At 38.9% G+C, this 27,155-nt stretch overlaps 1 protein-coding gene across 7 annotated transcripts in view; it reads right to left on the bottom strand.

Moving 5' to 3' along the window:
• The window catches only part of CHD9 (chromodomain helicase DNA binding protein 9), a 90,469-nt gene that overhangs the window by 36,860 nt on the left and 26,454 nt on the right, over positions 1-27,155 (bottom strand). For 4 of the 7 annotated variants that reach the window (XM_082062700.1, XM_082062702.1, XM_082062701.1 and 1 more), the window contains 5 exons: positions 13,732-14,069; positions 5,347-5,458; positions 1,807-1,953; positions 532-600; positions 388-443 (listed from right to left, as the gene is read on the bottom strand). In XM_082062700.1, the coding sequence (XP_081918826.1) occupies positions 388-443; positions 532-600; positions 1,807-1,953; positions 5,347-5,458; positions 13,732-14,069 (722 nt within the window). Of the gene's footprint in view, positions 1-387; positions 444-531; positions 601-1,806; positions 1,954-5,346; positions 5,459-13,731; positions 14,070-14,401; positions 14,466-14,943; positions 15,162-15,277; positions 15,582-27,155 lie in introns of those variants that run through there. The other 3 variants (XM_082062703.1, XM_082062705.1, XM_082062704.1) reach the window with 3 other exon arrangements.

Raw genomic sequence — 27,155 nt, 5'->3', positions numbered from 1 at the left:
TTAAAACAGTAAGACCGACTCCTACATCAACTTCTCCTACATGTATGACACTGTAAATCTCATCTAGGTTCACAAAATAGCTCTGATTTAAATTCATGAAATTAAAATCAGCCTCAGACATGTAGCCCCTGCTGAATTTAATAAACATATCTTCCCTAAAAATTCTGTTCTTTTGGCAATAATGGCTATCAGCTTATTCACCAGTGCTGGTTTCATAACACTGATAATTTTAAAATTATTACTAACAATATAATGCAGATTCATAGCAATTTTAAGATCAGATTCATACAGAAAAATCTCAAAAGATGACAGTATCTGGCTATAAGTAATCTTCAAACAATACAAAACTTCAGTCAACACATTCAAAGAAACAACTTTAACACTTACTAGTTTTTGTATTTCACAAAAAACTCTTCTGTTTCCACAGTTATCCCAGCAGATATCTAGAAAAGGAAATTAAGGGGAAATGTAAAATGATGGATAAACCCCCTTTTTTCAGATAAGCAACTTTATTCCATGACAATCACTTACTTCTTTCTTTGTTACCCTGGAGGATAAGATTTTGTCTACAATCGCTGCATCTTCTTCACTTGGGTTTTCCTATAAATGTAAGAAAACAACATTACATATTGCAGTAAAAGCCCTCTTTTCAAAGTCACCAGGCTTAAAACCATCAAACACCAGTTGCTTGTTAAAAGATCAACAATAAAGGCAAATTTGCCCTCTAACTGTAGCAATCTCTTTAACAGTCCGAGAGTAAAATTTAAAATCCCGGTTAATAATTGGAGTGAAACACAAGCAAAAGTACAGTAGAGTCTGGCACTTCCCAAGAGCATCAGATGCAACGCTCACCTGCCAAAGACACTTATTCTGCAAGCAATGGTGATACTGATGCTTTCCAGACACAGACTCACTGAGAATGCCCTCGAGTAGATCTGACCAGTGGACATACCCAGAATTTCATGATATAGATATGGAGAAATAAGAACTCTGGCACACAGGTTAAAAAAAAAAAAAGAAAACGAAACGAACGCAGCGTGTGTCAAGCTCAGTTTAATAGATTTTCTCTCAACACAGATAAGAACCACACTGTGGAATGAGGCAGACAAGGTCGTGCCTGGGAATTCCAGCAGGGCTGAGGTGTGACACAGATCTGGGATTACTCAGCTCTCCAAGGCTGATGCTGGAGTTCCAGAGATAAAGAGCCAATCTTTAAAGGTCAGTTCCGATAAAAAGTCATCTTCCCTCTTGTCTGATTTGTTCCCAATCACACTATTACTCTCCCTCCCTTACAACTCTGGCACTCCTTCAAACAGCTCACAAACACATTTTTTCCTGTTTCTTTCCTGACACTATTTACCCAGAAGGGCTCAACAGTTTGAGTACCAGAGCTGGCACAAGTTAAGCATTGAAGTGTAAACCTGAGGGGAGGGAAGAGTCTCCTTTTAAAAATCTCAGTAAGCAGAAAACCCTACAGGCTCAAATAATTTTATACTTCTGAAAGTCATGATAATATTAGCACACAGCTTTTCCACATGCCTATGCCGCATAACAAATTATTAGAGATATACCCACCCTATTCTTGTCCATAACTTCAGTTAAGTTGATGAATGTTTATAATAAAAAAAAAAAAAAAAGGGTAACAAGCCATTTCTTCCAGTTTTCAAGATCCTAGCAAGACGTCACATTAAATAAGCTATGGCTTAGAAATAACAGTGTATGCCTTCCAAGTTATGAGTTTTATTCACTGAACCCCTTGAGACAAGTAGGAAGTTTCTTCTACAGAGCAAGCAGGTTTTTACTCACCACAAATAACTGCAAAGGCTGCTCAGCAGGTAAAGGGGCAGAATTCTTTTTGATTTTCACAGAAACTTTTGCTTCTTCTTCCGATTGTTTCCCTTCTCCTTCTTCAGCGTATTTTTTCCTTTTAACTTGACGATTTGATCTTCTCTTCTGCACGCATGAGAATAAAAACAAAGGTTTTACCAAAAACTTCCTTTAACATGAATTGCAAGTTTTGGGACATTCACTAATTCTTTAGCTATATGTAAAACCAAAGGCCAATACTTGATAGAAAACATGAAGCATGTAAATCACAGAGGGATGGAAGTAGCCATACACTGTTTTCGACCAATTAAATTACTTTTTCTATCTCATAAAAACATTTGGTACTTTTAAGAGTTCAAAAGCAAACATGGGGAACAAATCTGCTATATAACAGATCTCCCATAAGCATCAGTATTTCAACAGCAATTTCATAACACAGTATCACGGCCATGTGTTACAGTCCAATTCAGGAAGCTGAGTAAAAGACACAAAATACGCTGAAGTGTCTCTATTAAACAGCGCTACCCAAAAAATTATGAAGATTTCCATTAGCTCAGATTGCTGATGATGTCTGATTTCATGGCTAATAAAGTTCGTTGCTTTGGTAATGTTTTTGTTTCCTCCTCCACCTTCATCAAGCTTGTATAACAGCAGCATTTTGCTTACTTTGTATGTTCTCTCTCTAATCTTCCGCTCTTGCTTCTGCAAGAATCTGAGGACAACAAGCTCCAGCCAGAAAAACAGTGTTCAGCCTAAGAAAATAATTGCTTCTCACTCACTGTTTAAGTTCCAAATCCTTAGATTATTAGGATATAGCACATCCTTTCCACCCCTCAGTACCAATATGAGACACTGCACATTTAACCATAAGATTAATTTGTAAATCCACAGGATAAAGAAAGATCGAAAGAATCAAACTAGCCGGGTAACACTTGAAAAGACTGCAGCCTGCTTTTGAGAATGGAGCATCACAAAAATAACACCTGCAAAGTAAAACTGTTGCTATAAAGTAAGTTAATTATATTATATTGAGCTACACAGCGAAGCATATTTTTGTTCAGGCTTTTGTTCAGGAAAAGCCACTGTTGGTTGCAATACACTGAAGTAATCAGCTGGGAGAAGAACAACTTGCAAATAGAGCAAAACCCAAAATTCTGCGGTGATAACCGGCTTTTGCAGAGCAGATAGTAAGTAACAGCAGAACTGCAGTACGGGAACTTTCCTCCTGACTTACATTCAGCCCTTGGCTTGGCTGGTATCCGGTGAAAGACCCAGCTATGCTTGAACAACTAATTTGAGTAAGGCAGAGCAGTAACACTACACACACCATAAAAATCAAAGAACGAGCATCCCCATTGTTCTGGATGAAGATGGGACAGCACAGATCTGAAACTGCTCCCTCAGTTTTCCACAATAACGGAGACAGACGGGGTATTTTTCAATAAAAAGTGAGTGCATGTGGGGTGGGGGGGCAGCACAAAAAGAAACTTCAAATTCAAACATGCACATTAATGTGACAGAAAATATCACATTAAAGTTAAATCAACAATAGATCACTGACAGAAGCAGAAATTCATTTTTCAAAAATGCCAGCTAATAGGAGCAATGCAAAACGATGTGAGAGTTAGGAAAAGAAGTATTAAGAACCAGGTTCAAGTTTTACTCATTAAGTATTTGTTAGACTTCTGAAAACCTACTACGGTACTAACCAGCATTTTCAATCCTCCTCAACTACGTCTTTTCTTGAAGTATGAAGGGACCAACAAAACATCAACACACATATGTTCTCCAACATATTAATATATACTTTAAGTTGTTAAAAAAAACCCTGAGCATTTCCCTGAGCTGAGAAGCACAGTGATAAACTAATGCTCTAATGCACAAAATAAAATAGTACCACACATTTTGCCAAGAAATAAATCAACCTATTTAGGGAACACACTTAGTGTGAGAAACCAAGCATACAAAATGAATGAGGGGAAAAAAAACAAAAAGACCTAAAATTGCCCCCCAGAGCTTAGAAAGAGACAGTTACTTCCAATAGCAAGAGAAAATAATGAAGATGTTTGAAACCTAAATGGAGAATGAATTAATGAAGGAAAGCAACTTATGTCTTTCCTGTGATGCTTTTCCCAAACTCCTTCGGAGACAGCAGTGCTGTGGCATTGTGCAGGGTCAGTTTTCTATCCCATGCCACCATGTCTTCTCTCTCCCCTCTGTTCTCTTCACACCAGTATCATGCGATTTGATGATCCTCCCTGTCTATCTGCACTAGAATTGAAGATGACCCTTGTGCTTAAAATCAAATATCCAAGAAAACAAAAACAGTGAGAAAAAATAAATTATCTTCAGCCTTTTGTATTATATTTGTCAGCCTACAAATTTATCCCTGAATACAGAGCACTGTTGATAAGTTACGGTAGTTCAGAACTACCAAACCTGCTTTCACCTCCTTCACTGTACTGAATGGACTTTCTGTACCAGGACAAACTCCCTGACAAATATGTAACTTCATGCTCCCTTCCATGTAACCTTTACCTAAGACAAACTATCCCTTAAATTAATAAAAAGTCATCCTGTGAAATGGCTTCTGATCTTTTTTCCACCCCCAGAGTTATTATCTGTGAAATACTGAAGGTCAATTCAGTATCACATAATTGTTTTCTGACACCATTATCAAACAACAATTAATTTTTACGCAACAAAGCCTTATTTTGAATATTGATTTAATCTCCACAGATGAAATTGCCACAGGATAAAAACCCGTGCATTTACAGCATATAACCTTACTTTTAATGGAGTTTGCCCTAAAGCAAGAAAGTTATAGTTCTGTTACTAACATAGCCATAAATAGGATATAAACTCTTACCAACAGCTCATACTTCTTCATGCTTAAGTTTTATAAATTATGACCCTATGCTACTATAATACCAGGGCCATCTATTGGGAAAAGCTCAGAAAGAAAGTCCCATGGGAGGTTCTCCTGCAGGGAGCGACTCCAGCACTGCAATTCTTTCTTGAGCCTGTCCGCGTATTGATCGATTGACCGATCCCTGCGGGTCCAACACTGCCACAAACCAACTCTTCCCATTTCCACAGCAGCAGAGCTCAGAAAAAATAATAAAGTTTGAAACAAGCCTCGAAGAGCGAGTTACACTGATCGACGTCCTGTCTGTTGGGCAAACCATGCATTTTCCCCACAAAGTCAGCCCCAATCAGGACAAGGTCCAACTGCCAGCTCAAGTGATGGGTATTTACAGTCTCAAATCTATGGATTTTTGTACCGAAATGCAACAGATACAAGCAGGGCACTGATGTCCCAGCACAGAAAAGGGACTCCAACCTGCAGGATTTTCTCATTTTCAAATGGGAAAAGCAGCTGTCAAGGTAAAGATTCCAGCTGTAAAAGAGTCACTGTCACTGGGTCAAAAGGAGAACAGCTTTTTGGAAAGAGGGGAAAAAAGACCCGTAGGAATAACAACACATACAATTTAAAAGGGAAGAAGTCTGACTGCTTACCTGTGAGTCTTCATCTTTCAATGGCCGCTGCGGAGTCTGCTTAGCATCAGATAATTCATCTGAAGACTCGTTTTTTCTCTTTTGCTTCTTACCCAGTGTGATGATTAGCTTTCTGTTCGGAAAAAACAACCAACACCTAAGGGAATGTCATATACTAGACTACTTAACTTCAAGATTAAAAGTAACACCACATCCACTAGCAATTCCCATATTCTTCTCAATAGGAAACTCCGGAAGAATCACTGCCTGAAAAATGAAAAATATGTCTCAAAAAGCTATAAATTTACAGTAGATAATATTTTCTACTACTCTTACTGAGCTTCTTTACAGGCAAACAGTTACCTTACTATTGCTAACACCTCTGTGTCATACATATTTTTAAACCTATACATGCAAAATCCAACGTTGAAACTAATCAACAATGGCAAACTACGCAAAGTTTGCATAAATACCATCTGCAAATGATGCCAGTAAATGATTTATCACAAACCATTTATCACTGCAGAACACATCTTATTTTTATAATACTAAAAATATTAGCTGTGGACAACAATCTAAAATCATTCAAAGCTGTCTGACATGCAAAACTGGGATGTTTAAATAAGTCTTGCAATGACAAAAATGAGGGAACTGCACAAATACTTTTTGCCTTTTTAAAAAGGAAAGTAAAAAAGAGAAGCTGTATTCACAATCCAATAATCTGTAAGAGATCTTAGAGCCTCTCAGAATATGTTAAAAAACAACACTGGGCTGACTAAATTAGTTACATTCTAATGAAAAAGCACCAATTATTTCTTTGTTCAGATTTAAAGGTTACCTTGTAAATCACAATATCAATTCATCTGATTTGTTTTTAACTAAAGCGTGTCAAAACATTTATTTTTTCATATTTGAAATGTGCCTAATAGTCCTCTTCAAATATGTTTTCAGTGGCATAATTGCAGAATGATGACAAACTATCCAATAAAATCACAAAGAGCTGTCCTAAAATATGTTTTTTTTCCTGTAGTATCTCATCACCAGATCCATGTTAACAGAAAATGAGGTAACTGCTCCAGCGCACGAGCCTCTTGCGTGATTTTACAGAGCAAGTTTTCTCTTTGATTTGGAGCAAAGGCTTGAAAGGGCTGATGCTGCATGTACAGCACACAGAGGTGATCGTGAATATGACACACATCTGATTTTTAAATGAACAAGACTACTAACGATGAAGAAAATGGTTACTAAATGTTCTTTCATCAAATAAGCATTGAGATCTAAGTCAAGCTGGAAGGTGCCTCTGGAGGAAACCTGGGCCCTGCTCAACGCCAGCTTCAGAGCTGGTTTATGTTGCTCAGCCCAGTCAAGTCCTGCTTATCTCCGAGGCCGACGCTTCCCTGGGCAATCCAGTCCCAATTTTGATCTACCACGTTGTGACATGGTAGAATAAATTGCTTCATAATGATTAAAATGCTTCTGCCCAGGGCAGTGGTGGACTCACCATCACTGAAGGGTTTAAAAGGTGTTTAGATGAGGTTCCTAGGGTCATAGTTCAGTGTCAGAGTTAGATTATGGTTAGACTTGATGATCCTGAGGGTCTCTTCCAACTGAAATGATTCCATGATTCTATAAATGCACATTGCTATGTTAAGCATTTGTATCCGTGCAACCATAGTTCATCCTCATTTCATGCGCTACTGCCTAATAATTACGCTCAGGTTCCTTTTGGGTTCAAGCAGCACAACATGAAGGCCATAACTATCTTACTATGGGTTGTAGTGGCACCCAGCGAACAGCGGAGGATTTTAAGGACCTTCTGGTTTAGAACACGGGCTTATTTTGTGATCAGGCTGCTCTAACTGCATCTTTCCTTGCACACAGTTTCCTCCCTGCAGCTGCAGTTGCCCTGTGTTCCCGCTCGCCCCTGCAGTCTGACACATCTTGTTCCATTTCTCTGACAGCTTTTGTCTTATCTTGATCTTGTAATTCCCTACCCCAGTACTTCTCTTCACAAGCATCTCCCTGAAATTTTAACATCTCTCCATGTTGCAGATCAGAATGTTTCCTCCTCTATTTCAAGACAGTGCCAATGAGAGGAATCAACGCATGGGTTCACTTTTCTGATCCAGTGCCCAGAACCACAACGCTCCTTGCTATCAGAACTTGCTGAACGACAGTATGGTGCTAAAGTCACGCATTTCTATTAGTAAAAATGCAATCTGCTCATATTTTGGCCAAGAACTTCTAAAAAAGTCTGCTATGTGAAAACAATAATTTTCAGAAGCTTGTAAACTGCATCACTTCTGTGAAAATTTTCCTTCAGATAACAAGTTCTCTTGCCAGTTTATAAATTTCTGCATGAAAGCATAAAGATCCTTGGCTAAAATCCCTTTTTCCACCCCGAAACAAACTGTTCTGAACAGAAACTATCTATTCTGTTTCTATGAAAAGGAAACAGCACACTGTAGACACAGAATAAATAATCTCACTAGACCCCATTCCAATTTCACCTTCTCTTGCCTTTTCAAATTTTAAAATCTATCTTATTACATAACATCTAGAAACACTCTAACAATTAGACAATGTGCATTTCTTCAACATCAATTTCCTTTTTCTCTAACCACAAACTGAAGATTTTAAGAAACTTATACCAACGGAAACGTTTTTTAAAAAGCCATCTCATGAGCCATTAGTACTTCTGATTCTTAGCACAAGAATCTGAACGTGGTTTAGATCCACAGAACAAAAAGAACAAGTACCAGCAAGATCACCAGGACCCACTATTTGAGGAATGTTGTAACTTCATTGTAATACATGAAGCACCAGTAAGAATGTTCCATCCCCCTTCTGTTTGACAGCAGAGAATGTGAGGGAAGAGTTGTCAGACCTTTGAACAGCTTTAAAGCTGCAAAGAACAGTTTCCAAAGCCTTCCAAACAGTGAACATGAGAAGTATTAGAGAGGAAAAGAAAGATAGCAAATATGTATTAAGCATGTAAGAAATAGTAAGTATTGTTGGCCTTCAATTCTCACCTTTAATACATCATTTTACTTCTGTTTTCCCAATACAGAGAAACACTAGGTAACTAATTATTAGTGTCCAAAGCCAAATCCCAAATATTTGTTATATTACTAGCAATAAAACGCTTATGTTATGAACAGGATTAGTATTTATCACTAAAACCTTCACTAAAAATCTTATCTATTAGCAAAATACAAAGCAGATATTTCCTTGACATGACAGCATATCCACTTTGGAATGAGAGTTATATTAATGGCACAAAAACAGTTGCTCTTATTCTTTTATCATATGTTTAATAAATAATACTAACCGCTAACATCAACCACTGTCTCCTTCTCCTGTTATATTTCAAATTAATAACTTCAGGATTGTGCGCAGATTTTTAAAACCCTCCTGTAGTCTTATTGGAAGCAACGGCCGTTCCAAGCTCATACAACGTTGGAATAATAACGTAAAGGAACAAGTAAGTGTTTAGTTATTTATTCGATAAGACCACACTACTTTGCACGCACATACTTTGCAGTAGAAACTCACTATTACATCCCTTAGACCCAACTCAGGTGTCAAAACTAGAATGTGGGAGCAGAGAAACCTTCCCTGAGGAGTCACAGCTCAGTGCATGCAGAGGCATCCCAGAAGGATGATCAAATTTGGAATTTGTGACCCATTTGTCATCACGGCAGAAGGAGCTGACGATCTAACAGATTCGGGGAGATCTCTTCCCTTCGAGCATCGATCTGTTAACCAACATTTGCCCAACTGACATGAAACACAACAACCGACTCACAGTGCCTGTGCCACTTCCAGTTCTAACCGAGACTACAAAGGCTTCAAACCGCCTGAACAGGGTCATATCAACAAGGACTCACAGAAAGATTGCCTGTCAGGGTCTTGGGTCCTAAAAATGCTCCGTATGGTAAACAGTACACGTGAGACCTACTTCAAGGCGACAAGGATATTTACTCGTTGGAGTAGTGAACAGGATCACAAAGGACTTGCTGGATTCACTGCAACATAATTCAAGGGTTAATTTAAAAAAAACCACAACCCACCATTGTTCTTTTAGCACATGAACTGATACAGCCATTGCTGATAACAGCAGTTTTGAACTGAAGGGCTACCCCCTGATCAAACTTCTACAAATCAAATTCTTAGGATCTGGGGGATTTATTTATTTAAACTATATAATGATTAAAAAAAAAATCCCCAATGTACTCTAATGATATTGTCCTTTACATCACAAATGCAGAGCTGCTGCTTTTCACAAGGGCCATGATATTTAATTTTATGTTTGAGTAGGTGGGAATACATTGAGTACTATAAAACCTAATGCCAATCTACTTTTTTGAACAACAGAATGCTCAGAAATTCATAATTTTTCTGCCCTTCATATCAAGTGCTAAGAAGCAGACTTTTTAGCTTACATATTCATCACCTTAAATGGAAGAAGTAGAACTATAATCAGTTAGAAAAAGCTTATAAATGGAAACCAGTTCTATGCAATAATATTAAAGGTTTAAATAGATTCCTAAACATCAATGCACCTTGGTAAATAGCCAGGATATAAAAAGTGGTTCTGCAGGTCTCAGAAAAATTGTAAAGTAAGTTAATTTTAAAGAATTAACTTGATAGGTAATCAATACATAAAGCAAACTGGTTGCTTAATTTGGTAACGGTAAATATATTATACATGCATTCTTCTAGTTCAAATAATTCCTGTCCTACACTTACAATGTTCTTGGTAATAAAACAATTTACTCATTTATCTTCACCAATGCTTATGGCACAGCAACTTTACTAATTACTGAAAACACTTCTAAACCATTTGACTGAAATTAACAGCATTATAGCTTTGACTTCAACAGGTCAGCATTAAAAACCTTAATTCTCACCTTTACAAAGAAACTACGGCCTGCCTGGAAAGTAACGGCTAGTAATTTAAAAATAGCAGTGGTAAATGGGAAGGAATCGTGCTGTATTTTTTTCTGTACACGTAGATCTCAGAGGAATCACTACAGAAAATGTGAACAGTTAACACCAAGCCCCAAAGACACATCAGTTGTGTTTAACCAGCAAGGAGAAGACTGTTTAAAAAATCACCCTATCCCCTCAATTAAGACACAGTAGTTAAAACTTGTCTCGATCCTACATGAGGGGTACTCGATTTCTGTAGAAGCCGTATTGTGTTACATCCAAAAGCACACTTGTTTTTCCAACCTGATGGCTACTGGGCAGATCAGCCAAGGTCTGTTGAGGAACCAGCGTTCCAGCTCTGCCAGACCAGCAATGCAGAATTTATCGAACTGCAAATCCTCCCCAAGAGCGCTACAGGACACAGGCTACACAGACGCGTAAGATCCTTGCAAGATCCCAGCAAAGTTTAGGATCACAATCTAAATAAGAGGTTGCTGTTCGAGTGCTGGACTAGAAAAGGTACAACTGTGCTCATTTTGGATGGGTTGTGTTTGATGCCAGCAGAGATGTGAAAGATCATTAAAACCAAACAGTCGTTATATATGTATATATGTATGTATGTATATTTGTTGATAATTTCTACTCTTTCAGCTCTGTACTTGTCTGCAAATCCAACAGGAGTCACCTGAAACATGAGTTTGACTTATAAAAGAACTACAGATGGTAACAGTTTATAATAGTTGGAAATTGTTGATTTATCTTTTTAATCATGAGGGAACCTCTTACTGTCATTGGGTTTTCGTTCCTGCTTAAATGCAAGCAATATCATACATACAATTTTGCTATTTTTAAAGTTTTTCTCCTTATTGGGGTAAAAAAGAAAAAAACCAAACAATATTTTTCTCTTCCAAATTTCAACATCTCAAAAATCCTTATTTCCAGAGAAAACCAAAACTCTTCATAGAACCGAGGTCCTCTCTTCCCCTTCTTGCCCAATAAGGCACTTGTCTTCTAAATGTATTACTTTAGCATGGCTTAATTTTCTCCCAAGATTCAGTCAGAGTTTTTTTTTTTTTAAGATAAATTACAAAAATCAAGTTAGCAACCCACACATTTAAAACCCCAATCCTATTTTGACATAACAGTAATTTCCAGGATGCGCTCAGATTCATTAAGAAGTATTTTCTTAAGAATGTAAGATAGGAGGAAACCATTAGAAGGGTTGCTTAGTCTTCTAGAATCTTTATTGGTTATTGGACTTAATTCTGTTCTCTAATAAAACAATTTTATTAATCACACAATTTCTTTAACCACCCTTGAAATGACATGTATAGTGATTCTATTCTTCTTACGTAAGATCAATAGTTACATTAGCACAGAAAACAGTCTGAAAGGATTATTTATTAAAAAAAAAATAATCAAGGCTGCCTTGCAATTACTGCTCTTCAAAACCACTGTAGTATATTCCTGGCTAAACAGCTAATATTGTATTTATATAAACACATAAAATAGTGCTAACACAACATAACGCACGAAGCTGTCTGGATACCAAAATGAAGTATGTGGATGCCTCAAAGCATTTGATCTACTGCTGTCCATCAAAACCCATAAATGCTGTAAAATCTGTAATATGTGCCCCTAGAAGACTCTCTTCACTGCCCTTTAACAGGATCTGACTGCTACATCTTTAGCTGTGTGTCCTACATAGTTAAATTAATACCTGGCAGTATGATTAAGTTAATGAGGGTGCTACTGGGGCATTAGTTGATTAAACTGGTAAATAACGGGGAAACAAACATCCACAGCTCAATGTAAAATTATGAAAAGCTGATCATACATAATTAAATGGGAGTCTTTCTGCCAGCTTCACTATAGATGAAACACAAGTATCATACTTAAAAACAGTTTGAAAAATGTGTATTTCTCAACTGATGGTGCCTCACAAGATGCTGAAAACTGATCCTGCTGCGCACAGCTGAGCGTTACGTGATGACACAAAACTGAATTCAGAAGTATAAACCAATAATTATAACTATAAAATAATAGCTTATTTCCCTTGTCTGATTAAAAATACTAAAAAATATTATGAGAACTATGTAGTACATCACGAGGATGATATTTTGGTAGGGTTGGTTAACTATCCAAAACCATTGATAAAAAGCACGCTCATGGCAATTCACATAAAGCTGCAGAAACTGACAGCAGCTAAACAACAGTGTGTAAGTCTTCTGGTTAGACAGACCCACAAAATGTCTATTATATAACATAAATAAATTCAGAAACATGAAAAGTGAAATCAACTTTGGAAGCACATATCCAAATTCCCTCTTTAAACAAGCTGGAGAAAAAATAACAGGAAGCACCAAACAGTGCTCTATGGAGTACTATGAGAGGCATCCATATGCCATCCAATAACCAGAAGAGAAAGAAATTAAGGCCATGAAAGTTCAGGTTAGAAATCAAGGTGAGTTTAGAGTAGTAACCTTTATAATATGGGATAACTTCTCAAGGAAGCTGTTGACTTTGAACATGTAAGAAAAGCACTGATTTCAAGGGGAAAAAAAAAAAAAGAAAATGCAGAGAAATGGGCTGATTAAAAGAGCATTCATTCCTGCTCCATATACATGAGAATATGCATATGTATATGAGACATTTCAATCTGGAGAGAGATGCCAGTTAATATTTCCGTTACTGCAAAAAAGAGCATGGATTTAAAAAATAAAGATTAGACTGTAGCTAAGATTCCATTTCAGGTCCCAAGTGACACTGTTAATGCTGGAAATTCCAGCCTTCCCTTTAAAAGCAGCCCGGTGCACCAGGTCAGCGCTGGAGTCAGAGCTGCCACCTGCTCCATCCTTGGAGCTTTGTGACACCAAATGCCTTTGAAAGCTCCTTACCCCGAGGTATCCGCCCAGCTGAGTCCACACGATTTTCAAGAGGGCAGATTAAATTGATGTGACCGAGGACTACAAAGTGCTCACGATACCAATCTTCCAATATGCACTTTACTTTTGATACATGTGATATCTGTAAGAATATTAACTTGCTAACAAGTTCATTAAGCTTCCAGTTTCTCCCTGTGCAGTTTATCATACCCACTGTATTGAAGATACATGCCAAGATTGATAAAGATGGCATTTATAATATCAGATAAACTTAATTTGGAGTTGGAAGAGATTACAACACTAGATGAAAGATACTTTGGTCCCGTCTATGCTTCAAAGTAAGTATAGAATATTTTAGGATATGAATTTAAAATAATTCCTTTCAAAAGGACAGTCCTACAATGATTTTATCTAAAGAGAAAACAGAGCATTCTTGTTCCTGAATGAGAGAGTCCACACATGGACTTAATCAGCAAGAATTCTGTGTAGGCAGTGGAGAGAACATTTTATTGTCAGTAAGCAGTTTTCATTTTAATCAAGGATTTACAGTCTGAAGAGAAGTAAGAAGACATTTTAATCTACTTACCCAATTTTTGTTTTCTCTTTAATTTTGGACGAGGAACCAGTTTTCGGCTTTTTGCTCTCCTTGTCCTTTGGTTTGGATTTAACTTTTCTACCCTTCTTTTCCTCCTTTCCTTCAGCTGAAACACTGGGGAAGTTTTCAGGACTCATTACCCGTGGAATGTTCCTCTCTCCTCTCTCTTTCGCTTTTGCAATCGCTTCAGATATTATGCGATTTGCCTTCTCTTGTTTACTTTCCAAATCTGCTTTCTTCTTCTGCTTCTTTTCAGACATTGCCCTCACCTGGGTATTCTGCAACTTAGTATATGATCCTGAACCATCAGTCTTCTTGGAGGAAGGAGGCTGCAGCAAGAGACAAAATGTGAAATCGCCTTATTTTAAAAATATATAAAGATTTATTGAACAAAAAAGTAACGTTTTTGATCCGTATATGCATTAAAAAAAAAATAAACTGGGAGGGACTCACGCAGACACAAAAAAGGAGGAATTCTGTTTATACCCCAGAATGGTGTGCATTTCAGAATAACTGCATCAATTGTGGGTTTACACAACCAATCCACATAGTGAAAATCAGTAAAAAAAACCCATCCTTCTAAAATTCTCTCAGCCTTCTTTCCACCTCTGTAGTTAGACACCCTGATTCTTTCAAGCATTCCCATACATTTGCCACACACCTCCAGCATCCCCAATACATGTTCTCCCAAAATGGGACCAAGCTCAGATCTCCCAAGGGAACAGCATCGGTGTTCGGCCTTTGGGAGGACACCCGGGCCAGGCACCTCAAAGCAGACGCGAGATCTACGAGACCAACTCAGTGCCGAACCGACGAGATGCTCCAACAAAATCAAGGTTAAAAAACAGACAAAAGATAGAACGAAAACAAAAATTACATAGATCTATATGAATTTAAGTACCAGAAAACAATATTTATGTTATTTATATCAACACAAAGTCAGCGCCTTAGTTAGAAAAGGTAATCTGTTTTTATTTGCAGGTTTTTAATCACCGCTTGATCGACGCAGACTTGTTTACAGTGAACGCAATATTCAGATGATCTCTTTAAAGCGGCCAGAAGACATGTTTTTGCTTCCCTCCCCCCTTGAGGAATGGAAAGAATTTCCTATTCAAACAGACCCAAAAAAAAACCAAACAAAAAACCACCACACCAACAACCAAAAAAACCCAGCAGCAGATAACAGTTGTGTTACGTTCTCACCCGTAACGCCTCTGCCTCCAGCCCTCAGAAAAGCCAGCGGGCATTTCCCGGCACATTGTGCGGCCGCATCCAGCGCCGGTCCCGGGCACCCGCTCCATGGAGCCGCAGCCGGGCCGGGCAGCGCCGGCACTGACCCGCTCCGAGCGGGGGAAATAACAAATAAATAACAAATAAATAACAAACCGGCCCCGGCCGGGACCGCAGCCGCCAGCTCAAGATGGCGATGCAGCGCGGCTCCCGCAGCAGCAGCCAGTAATAAGGAAGGTTATTCAATCCCATTAGCCTTTTAGCCCGAAGAACCCCTCCTCCTCCCACTCATTCAGCCTCCACTTACCCTTCCTCTTGGCCTCTTCACTGAAGACATTTTTGGCGGCAGACAAAGGCTTGCCCTCTGCTTTCCCAGGCGGTGCTCAAGAGAAAAGCATTGAGAGAAGATTTGCTAAATGGCCTATTTAGCGAGCCGCAGCCGAGAGATGCAGAAGGCTCCACAAACACACATAGTGATTTATCACCATGTTCCTCCCCGGGCAGCGCGGGGCCCGGCTCCCCCCTGCCCCCCGCGCCCCCCTCAGCGCCGGCCGGCCGCCGATCGCCAGATCCCAACAAAGCGGGGAAAGAAACGAACGCACAAAGCATCAAAATGCATCAGCGTGAATATTAGAGATGTCGTTAAAAACACGGGCTCCTTCCGCGGAAGTAGGCCGGCAGATGGTGCTACCCGTTATTATTCCAGCAGGCTCCGCAGTTTAACCCCCAACGGGCCGCTCTCCCCGCCGGGCGGTACCGGCATTAACTCCTGCTCCTCCTGCCCCTCCGCTCCACAAAGCGGAAAATCAGGGAAACTCAGCGGTTTTCTGTCTTAGGCTTCAATTCATGGCGACTTTGCAGTTCTGGCTGCCTCATGGAAACAGGCCTGGGGGCGGCACAGGAGGGCAGACCGACAGCTGCCTGTCACCACCGCTCATCTCGCTCTCCAAAATACTTCATAACATTTTTTGTTTGACACCAAATTCATTACTGTAAGCCCTCAGCAGTGATCGTATAAGCATTTGCTGACAGACTTCCCTGCTTCCCACAGAAAATGGAAGAACTTAGGTTGATTTTATCACTCTGCCCCCTGCCCAGACCTACAGGAGCTTCCCCGTCCCATGCGACGCAGCAAACTCGGCTCCCAGGTTGTTTTAAAGTGATACCGTACAACAGGCAAGTTTTAAAATATGTATTGTCAACCTATCACACAAAACCAACAATAAGATATGATAGGGTTTCGTGAAAGGTTATTAAAAACCCAAGAAGCTTTTGACAGCATAGCTCCATCCTAGCAACACCCTTTATTCTCAGATGCCCATTAAAGAAAGAAGATCAGGATTCAATTTCTATTTTCTTAATATGTATGTATACCTTTATCTTGTGATACATATGTGCTTTTCCCTAGAAATTTTAAAATACTGCAAGGATTTTGACATTGTTAAGACTGGGCCTTACACCTCAGGTTAATTTCAAAATGTTCATTGCCTATGGAAAACACTAGTGGTCCCAGTACATTAAAATAATTCTTCTCTTAATAACAGCACTCCAAAGATATTTTTGCAAACACGCAGCTTAATCACAAGGATTATTATTAGATTTTAATTTTACTTTTGAGAACTCTAGACAAGATGCTTCTACACTATAGTTACAGTATCTATAACAAATTGCAGTGATTTATCTTTTAGGGTTATTATTTCATAACTTAGTAAAAATGCTAAAAATGTACTATTTTGCATTTTGAGATCAGCTAAACAAAACTATTTCTAATGTACTCTTGTTATAATATCAGTTCTGAGCCCAATGCTACTAAAGCCAGTACAGTTAGAGGATTTTAAAAACAAATTGGTAGGTTTTTAAATATTCCTGGGCCAGAAACAAACAAATAATGCCCAGTAATTAGGTGGGCAATATAGAAATGGTGGGTTTTCCATAACTCTTCTGGAATAATCTTCCTAGATTATTCCTTTAAAACAAAGTATCTTAGGCTACATTTCCTCACAGATCAAAGCTGCCTCCCAAGTTATTCCTCAACAACTTCTACTGCTTTCTTACTGGAGAATTGTGAGTATGCTGGACGAGGCTGCTCAATGTTTCAATTCCTCAGGCTGACCCTCTGCTTCTTGCTCCACACTATTGCTTCTAAGTTATGGCTCCTGCACTGCACAAACAGTAAGCTATGCGTTAGAAAACAGAGAATGTATTTTTTTAAATTTTGCTGTGAAATCTCTAACCATATGGAAATTACATTCATGGAGATGCAGGAAGGCACCAGCCAGCATTCGAAGCTAAATAAAGCTGTAATGAAACCTTCATCCAGGAAGTCACCATTGTCACAAAAAAAAAACAAAACTGGAAAGCAACACAAATGTTATGAGATTAGAAGAACGAGAAACACGCTTGCACTACACAAGACAATATCTGCATGTACTTAGCAACCAAAGCAACAAAAGTAATCTAATTCGGCAGAGGTCTTTTATTCTGATAAGCATGTCATGCCTCCAAAACAGTGTGGCTATAAAATAATTAAAAGGCTATAAATCATCACGCACACTGAAAACAAGCTCCTGTGACCCCGCGGGCAGGGGGGACATGGCAGGAACCGTGTCCCTTCCATGCCACTGCCTGCAAGAGCCAGGAACGGCAGCAGGTAGAGGCCGTACCGCTGCACACGTGGAAGAGCTGGCCCTAAGAAACGCTCAGGGTCGGACAGGCAGGACAGCAGTTGCGGACTTCCCCACATGTACCCCAATTCACAGCAGCCAGGGGAGCATCGTCCCTTTGTCTGTATTCAAAAGAATCTGATATACTGTCTTGCAGAAGCAAAACATACACTATGCATCTGAATGATATCTTAATTAAACTAGTGAAAAAGCAATCAAGTCACCAGACAATATCAAGACACAGAATCATGCCAGCAGTCCTCCCAATAGCTAACAGTACTTTGCTGGGTAGGTTCTTCACAGAAAGGAATTTCTCCAACATTGTGTTGTGGGTTGCATAGGACATGTCTTCGAAGACCTTCACTGGCATGACTACTTCCCACAGCAAGAACAAATCACCATCCTCAAGGCTTACAGACATGGTTGAGTTTTTTTGTCCCCTTGAAGGCCTAACCCCATTTTAATTTGCTTCACAACAACCAATAGCTTAGTCACATCCTCTGCATATTACTACAAAGGAAGCCCCAAGAAGAAAGCAAGTTTAGCACAGAAAAAACTTCCATCTTCTAGAAAACCCTCCCAAACAGTGCCTTGTCTGTTCCATAAGTAAAATGTTGCTTCCACTGCAAGAACACCTTTCTTGCAGTGGGTACGGCCATTCATGATAGAGGAGTATTACATTCAATTCTGTGCGTGCACAGAATATTTAAGACTAAATATCTCTCCTGAATTGCATTCATTCTCGATACACTCGAACGACAAGTAATGCTTTTCCCTGGAATTTTAATGAGTCATACATTCCTGATTTAATTATATAAAGCACTTTTTAAAATAATGATTTTCATTTGTAGATCTCTTCACCCAAACACTCCCTACCACTAAGAAGTAAATTCTGACCCCCACTATTCCAACAGTAGAAAGCTAAAATTTACATTTGCCATGCTCTGAATGATTATTTTACTTCCACTGGAAGTAGCACACGCCTGCAGGAAGATGCACGTATTACCTTGAGAACATAACAAGGTCTTGCTGGTCTAACAGGTCCTTCGGAAAAATCAAGATGACCTTGACATCAACTGCACTGAAAGTCGCTAAAATTAACCTGGAAACCTGATCTTCATGCGCTACGACATCATCTTTGTCCATGTTTGTTACTAAACAAGGAATCCCTTTGTGCATGTCAAGTCACCAAAACAGTGTCAATATCACAACTGTAATACTAATAAATGAATCACATAACTAATAATAATCAATAGTTTGGGTTTTTTTGTCAAATTAGCCTCTCAGTTTTTCACACTATAATCACATCAAAATTTGAAAACTGCCGTTGCTTTTATGCTGCTACAATTATTAAGCCTTAAAGGATTATCCATTTATCCTTTGAATTATAAAACTGTATTCAAGAATACAAGCCTGAAAAAAACGCATGAACTCAATTCTCTGACTTCTGAATTCCATTCTAGTACCCAGAACTTTTTTCCTCTAGAATAGTTTGCATAAATAACTCTTGTAGTGATTTTTTTTTAAATGGTGGTTTTCTAATCAAGAAGTATATCACATCCTTGACAGAATCCATCTGTAGAAGGTTCTTTACGATACAAATGCGTCACCCACATGCACACAGAACGGAATCTCCTTTGCCAAATGGCCATCCCAGCAAAAGAAGTGTTTTCCTTTAGATGATAGACTGAAATAAGATTTCCATGGTTAATTGAGCTACTTCTGCACAGCTGATGGGAAGATCACCTCAACATGCAACAGGGTTTCTTTTCTCCGGAAAAATGCCTTCTCTCCCCCCACCCCGCCTTCAGAGTTCCTTCTGAACTGCTGTTGATTTTCTTGTTCAACAGTTGCCCCACACCATCTGTTGGAATTGCTCTGCAACACCAGAAGCACTGGCAAATGAATATCCATGGGGTTCTATTATTTTTCCATTCTCTTTGGTGTGTATATGGAACTATTAAAAGAGCCAATGAAGCATTCCAAACTGCAGTTCTTTCAATATGCTGATAATACTCTTCCTTCTTTTTCTTGCTTATTATTGTAGCTAATGAATGTCTCAGAGTTTAAGGGATACAGAATCTCAAGTCATACTTAGGTGAAACCTAACCCAAATTAAAATAGACATGTTACAAATAGATTGAAAAGAAGGAAAAAGATACAGGGGGAGGAACCCACATTTTCCATATTTGTCACCTGTGATATCGATAAATGAACAGCTAACAACCATAAAACTGTAGCCCTGCCACATTGCTATCTCTATAAGTCACTTCAGAATGTAAATTTGTTTACTGTGATTTGTACCTCGCAAGGCATTTAGCACCAAACTTATGACCAAATGTCAAATTTACGTGGAAATGAAAACATTAATGTAAAGGTCAGCAACCTTAAATTAGTCATGTTGCACAGACGAAACACGCACCTGCTTGCACATCACACTCTACACAGGGTGTTGGTTTCTCATCTAAACGCTACGGAACCCAGTAATAATATCGCTAATATTCCCCACTTCTATAGCTAAGATATCATAGTTGTGACTAGTTGTGGCTTCTTAACCTGTAAGCCTCTGATTTGCCATATTATTAATTGGAAGAAGCATCCAGGCAGTGTGCAATGTGAGCAGATACTGGAGAACGACCCCACAGCACGCGGGAACTTCCATTTGGAAGGCTTGCTTTGAAGACAGTTTTTTGGGGCTCAGTGCCAAATACAGTCAGATTGTTCTTCTGAATAATTAATAGTGGTATAAAAACTGCGTGCAACTTTCACTGTGATTCCTAAAGGAGGTACTAGGTATGGGAGTGTCTTAAATTGCCAGGAAATAAAAGAAATTCAGGACTTTGTCATGCTTGCTTTGCCGAGCTGAAGCACTGGATGTGTGACAGTTTGCAGTGGCTCGGTGTTCTGAGCCCATCACGTACCCACTTCTCTTTGGTTCTAGCCTGTAATGGTGAATTTTTCTTTGGGAAATGGCACGTGATACCAACAAAATCTGCTGCCTCAGCAAAGCTTTTCGAGTCCTGTTTTTCACATGCAGAACTGGTAACACTGAGCACTTGTACTGATCTAAGCCCAATGCAGCGCTTATCTTTTTTTCCCCAGTAGAAGCACCGCTAAACATGAGAAAACTGTGGCCTCTAATACATTAAAAAAAAATCATATCCCAGTCAAGTAGCATTGTGGATGCACAATAGATTTGAACTGCCAGGCTCAGACCAACGTCAGAGTCATGCCATACCTCTGCAGATTTTCTAAAGCCTTTAATACCCATCCTAAGGGTCAAAATGTTTGAACAAAAAAGCTCCACTACTCTCTTCCTTGTGCTCTTGACCAATCTCACCTTGCAATTTTCAGTATTATTTGGCTCCTTAAAAAAGAGCTGACCTAACTCAATACTCTATAAAAGGAAAGTCAGGTTTCAGTTCACAGTTTGAAACAAGTCCTGTGCAAGCAGCTGGAAATAAATCTGTACGATACTTCACCAAAGACTTGTAGGCAAGAAAATAATACACATCTTTCTGATTTAAAAAGACTAGTCATTAGGGTTCAAAACCCCCAGATAAAGCCCTACAAATACATTGGTCCACTGAGATCTCATATCATCAAAGACATTCTTAGAAGGGATAAATAAGTCAGCTTCTGCTGGAACACACTCTTGTTTTTACAATAAGAAAACCTGTATTTAACAGGTAACACCAGCTGGCTGCTGTAACAGTGGGGAGTGGAATCCTGCAAAGCAGCAGAAGAGAACAGTTCTCCCCAACACTTTTTTTAAATGACCTTTTAGAATCCAGAAAAATATAACATTAACTGAAACGGCACTAATTTCTAGCCTTTTGTCACCAAACAGATGTCAGTTAAAGTGATTTCTCACACCAGTAAGTGCTGCTTCAAGAACCTGCGGAGTAATGATACTGGAGAAACCCAGAATAAGCTGTACGTTTGTTCTCTTCTGTAGGAAACCTTGCATTCTCTCACAAGATTAAATTCCGTTTATTTTTGCATTATATTTTAAATCCAAAGTAAGGGGACTCCCTGAACAGATATTAAATGTAAATATAAAGTGCAGTGAGGGATGCTAAAAATAACTTTACTGTACTTAAAGATCTAAGCTTTCCTTTAGACCAAACTACTGATACATGTCTTTTTTTGGATGCCTCTCATTTCAAACAGAAAGAAAACTTCCATTAAACTCTTCTTTTCCCTTAAAAGAATACAATAATAAGATACTTTATATCCTAACTTGAAGATGGAAAACAAAACCACTTCACAAAGTGGAAGCGAACAACAGGAAACCCCTAAATGACACTCCTCTGGAGTAATTTAGGTTTTCCTCTCCCCCTCCTCAAGGCAAATCATAATTTCAGACATTTTCCTGGGATTATTTTTTGAGGCTTTGGTAAAAAGAGAAACAAGATACAAATATTTATAATAAAACTGCAAGAACAAGCACCACGAAGAAAATTCACACACACACATTAATTATTCTGGAAGAGAAGGATTCAGTATTCCACCTTTCCAGTTTGCAGCCATCAGGTATCTTGAAAATGTAACACATAGCAGCAACATGTACCCAGTATAAACTTACTGTGGGCAAGATTTTCTAGTCCTCCTGCTACTATCTGCCAACTTTTTGCAAAGCGGAGGTAGCAGCGATACGAGTAAAGATGGCAAATGCCAATGTTGTGACCCACACCACTGCTCTTCCGTATTACAGAGCTCTGAAGGGAAAATTAGCAAAAAGAGTTGGGCAGACACCAGTGGCCTTTTCCCTCAATGCTCCTCAATCTAAACCATCCCTACGCCACCTAAAGCCCCTGTCAGTCTAGTAAACGCCCCACATTTTGAAATTGAAAATGGCAGCGCAAAGTGGCAGCCCATTTCCACCCCATTGGGCGCTTCATCACTGGACACATCAGCCGCCCTCGTGCAGTTACCGCGCTGCGGACTAACCTCCCTAACAACACGGAGCTACGTCTGTTCACTGCAGTTTCATCAAACTCACTGGTTGTCCCAAGGAAAGACATCATTAATACCTTCACCTGACTGGTCTCTGTCCCAAGTTGCTTAGTCTAAAACAAAATAGCAAGATACACTAGATTGCCCCCCTGCCCCAAGGTGACAGAACAGTTGTCCCTCACAGAGCAGGGGAGACTTCTGGCCCTTATTACAAAGCCAGTCTTTGATAATCATACATTCTTTGACTAAAGACTTAGAAGAAAGATTTAACTAGGTTGTTTTTCAGCTCTCAGGTTACAGTTATACACGCACATTAAACTACAAGTGACAACTGTTCAATTTTTATCCCGCTTACTTTGAAAACAAACCAACACAAGTGAGGCTATACAAGCATGCCATACAAGTTTGTGCATTTATGATACCAAGAGCCTAGTAATTTATAAACCACTGATCAAACTTAGGCAAATTAGAAGAACGGAAATCTCAAAAGCGGACAGACAGGTAGAGAAGAGGTGTCTTATCCAGTGACATGAAACACGAGCTCAGTCCTTGCACCTTGGAGAATCTGCATAAGACATTACAATTCCAGTAACCACAAGCTGCAAAATCCAACCCTTTGACACGCATGATCTGCAAATTCTTTCTCTTCTCCCTGCTTCCATGTAGATTCTCATCTGACAAAAGTAAATTGGAATAAAAGTTCTGCTAAAGCAAGTCTAAAGGGGCCTTCCTGCTCTTCGCCTCCTCTTCTCCATCCCCAAATACATTCACCTGCTTCAGAACCCTCTGGTTCAAAAGGTGTTTCGACTAAATGGACAAACAGTCAGTCTTTTACATCTCCTTTTTTGTTATTCTTGTTTTAAAATCATGCTTCGTAGTATCTAACATTGTCTTCTAACTTCTATTTTTTCCTTCCTCCCCATGCACCTAAGCATCTTAATTTTGTACCTACTGACAGGCCTACCATGGCAAATTGGTACATAATATAGATTAAAAAATGGCTGAATAAATACTTTGAAAAAGGCAGATGCTCTGGAGTATACCTGTGCATTTATGACCATACTTAAACTGTTGTTCCTCTACTGAAGTATTAACTTGTCTATGCATAATATCCTTCTCTAGTGTTAAATTATGATTGAAAAGGAACTTTTCAGTGTATAAATTAAAATGTATTCACTTTGAAGTTTTCGGGAAACTACGTATTCCTGAAATGCAGGGTTTATCACTCTTCCCAATACTTTAATATAGGAAATTTAATATTTCGGATAACCTATCCTGAAAAGACCCCACTTAATGTACTTCCATTCTGATTAGTCAGGCCTGTTTCAATTCTCTATGAATAACAAAAACAAAACAAAAAAGAAGACTGCTCTAATAGTTTATATTCCTAACCATCCATTTCAGAAACTACTTCTTACTCTATATACTTTTTATTCTTTTGATACTCTAAAGCTCCTGTCCTAAAAGCAGGCCAGTCAGAAGTCTGGTGGTCTGACAGTAAAACAATTCAGATGCTCAGGTTTACATGCAGAATCAAATCCTGCAATACGGTGGTCAAAGTCAAACAACAGAAACAGCATGTTTTTTAGTGAGACAAAGGAAGTTTGTTTCTAATGGGAAAGATTATTTCAGAAACTGCCTGGAAAGGAACAAGTTCTCTAATGAAACGGCAGCTGACTTAGAGGCCTTGTGAGTCACAAAGGAAGTTAAACATGAGCAATTGCTAAAACCGAAAACATGATTAAAAAGCCAAACAAGAGGCCAAATAAAATCCAAGCCTGTATTTGCGTGGAAATACAGGACGTTAGAATTCTGTAATCACAGTGCTAAGAATTATAAATTCAAATCTGTAACAAAAAAAAAAGGTGAAAAAATACCTGAAATGAAATCTACTTCAACCACAAAAGAAAGAAATGCTGCACACAGAATTTACTGAACTTTTCACCACAACTTTTATTGCTGTTTTCTTAAAATATATCTTTTTATATAGCAGCTTAAATGAATTTACACTAATCCACAGGAACTGTGTCGCTAACTTCAGCTCAGTACACAAATACGACCAAGTGAAGCTGTACCAAGCAGATCTTTAGACCCAGATAATCCAAGTCCACAGTACTTAGGAGAGCATCATACCCAACCTGGGTGAACAACAGAACAGCCCGAAGTGTCCAAGTGCTGTCATCCAGATCACAAAGCAATAATATCTGTGCCAACAACCCCCATATCGAAATAAATGCAAACTGCACCACACGCTTTGAAAATTAAAGACACAATTACATTTGTGTCTACAGCTTCATGCAGTTGAAAACAAACCGTAACTGTCATTTGCATGTATAAAATTACCTTATGTTAAAAATTGGAAAGGGGTAGAAAGAGGTGCACAAACTCTATCTAATTAAAATTTTTAAAGCCACATTTTTTCTGCTTTACTAGAGAGTTTTTCACACTCAGGAAAACCTAAAAACTGGCATAAGAAGCCTGCAGGTTTGCCACCCGCCACTGCGGGCTCAGCTTCGAGCTCACTGGGAAATATCAACACGCAGGACAAACTTTCCAACATGGTAGATATGGACATAGGATTCCAAATAAAGCTTCAATTTTAGAAGCTGCTACAGCTTTAAATTGTAAATAGCAGCTGAAATTTTGACTTTATTTATTTGTTTATTTATTTATTTATTTGTAAGGCAAAAAGAACATTTGAGTAACCTATATATGCCTTGCAAACTAGAGGGCATGAAGTTGAATGTGTTGAGATCACCTTTGAATCCAGCCTCTTCACTACACACACAAGAAATCAAATGACATAGGCACTATTCAGACTTACAGTCTTTGCTCTAAAAGTATTCAGGTTTTAGCTACTGTTTTCTGTTCAAGTAGTCTTAAATCAAGCAATTTTGTTTACCTTTGAACAGAAATTATGATTTATTCGAGATTAAAAAAATCTTTAAAAACGCTGATTTCAATGTAAACAAAAAAAAGAATTGGCTGCAAAAGTGTGCAGAACACAAGATCACAAAAAGACTCAAAATTAAACTGAGAAAAGACCTTTCCTGCTTCCATTTTCCCAAGCTGCTACCTGCCCACCCATGTCCTGATTGGTGGTCACACTTTTGTGTGCCATCAATAGTTTAGTTTTCTCATGCTTTCATTACCAACCAGAGAGGAAGACCAGAAGGCAAAAACCCACCCAAATCACCTCCAAAACGAAGAGCACGCAAGGAGCTTTCGTTAACCCAAACCCCAAGCTCACCGTCAATGTGACACTGAGAACCAGCCCGGGAGCTGAGCGGTACCTGGTTCTTGTCAGAACTTAATTTCAGTTTAAGTGTTCCTTCTACACTTCTCATGGGAGTGGCCTTGTAAGAAAACCTTTTTATAATTAAAATCAAATCCCTTTTAATCCTTATGAAGTTTACTGCTGCCGCTGTTTCCTTACGCTCCCCCTCAAAACCTCTCTGCCTGTTTTTCTGTCCCGGAGTCACAAGTCATCACAGTTTTGAAGGGCTGTGAACTGCAGACCCGCCCATGGTCTATGTTTTTGTACTCTTCTGCTCCTTAAAGGAGTCACTTCACCTCCTGAAGTGCCAAGGGCAAGTGGGCAAGAACTGGGAGGACTCGCAGGAACCTGCCCGGCGTTTGGCGTTTGTCTCCACACCTCAGCTGCGCAGCTCCCAACAGGCCGGGCAGGCCTCAGACCCGGCAGAACACAAAGCCTCTTCCACAACGTGCTGTAACAGTGTCACTTACCAAATTCCACTCTAATTCTGTACTACATCAGTGCAACGGTAAAATAAAATTCCCAAGGACATGAAGGAGGTTACTGAGAGCACGAAGGCTCCCAGAACAATGTGTGGCATTGGCCATTGCCTTGGGCAGGGTCTGGAAGAGATTCTGCAAAAATATTGGCAACCTCCTTCTGAATTTTTTAGTTTTTAAAAACCTATGCATTTTCACTGCTCGTTCGTGGCAGAAAAATGAAGCATGGTGAAAGGGACATGAAAAGAAGAACATTATTTGATTCCATATTAATAGGGAAATACTGATCATGAACTATCTTTAAATCAGAACAGATTGCACATTCAGAAAGGCTAGCATGCAAGATCCTCTATTTACAATACTTTTATTCACTAGAAGCAGTTAAGTTTAAAAGCTTCCTCAGTCTCTAAATGTGGCTTTTTTTGGTAGCATTCCTCTATACCTAACAGAGCAACAGAAATGGTTTTTCAATGTTTGTAATTTCAGACCAAAAAAAAAAAATCAGCTCTTAACATGCATTATACAACAGGTACAGAAACTGGCAAAATAAATGTATTTTAACATCAACAGCCAGGGAGTCACTAATATCATTTAAACCAGTACAGACTAGGCAGCATATTTCCTTTTAAATTAAAGGGGGGCATGCTTCTTCCACTTCAATTCAAACCAACTTCAATATTTTTGTGTCACCTTCCATGAACTACTTCAACAGCTCACTGTGCCAGAATCTCCAATACAAAAGAGCACTTGAGCATTTTGGCAAGCCTAATGAAACCACTCCTGTTGAATCTGGTTTTCTCAATTAAA

This window comes from Streptopelia decaocto, assembly GCF_964273445.1.
Source record: "Streptopelia decaocto genome assembly, chromosome: 11".
NCBI classification, from domain to species: Eukaryota; Metazoa; Chordata; class Aves; order Columbiformes; family Columbidae; genus Streptopelia; species Streptopelia decaocto.
The sequence above is the reverse complement of the archived record's forward strand: the minus strand, read 5'-3'. Positions and strand labels throughout refer to the sequence as shown.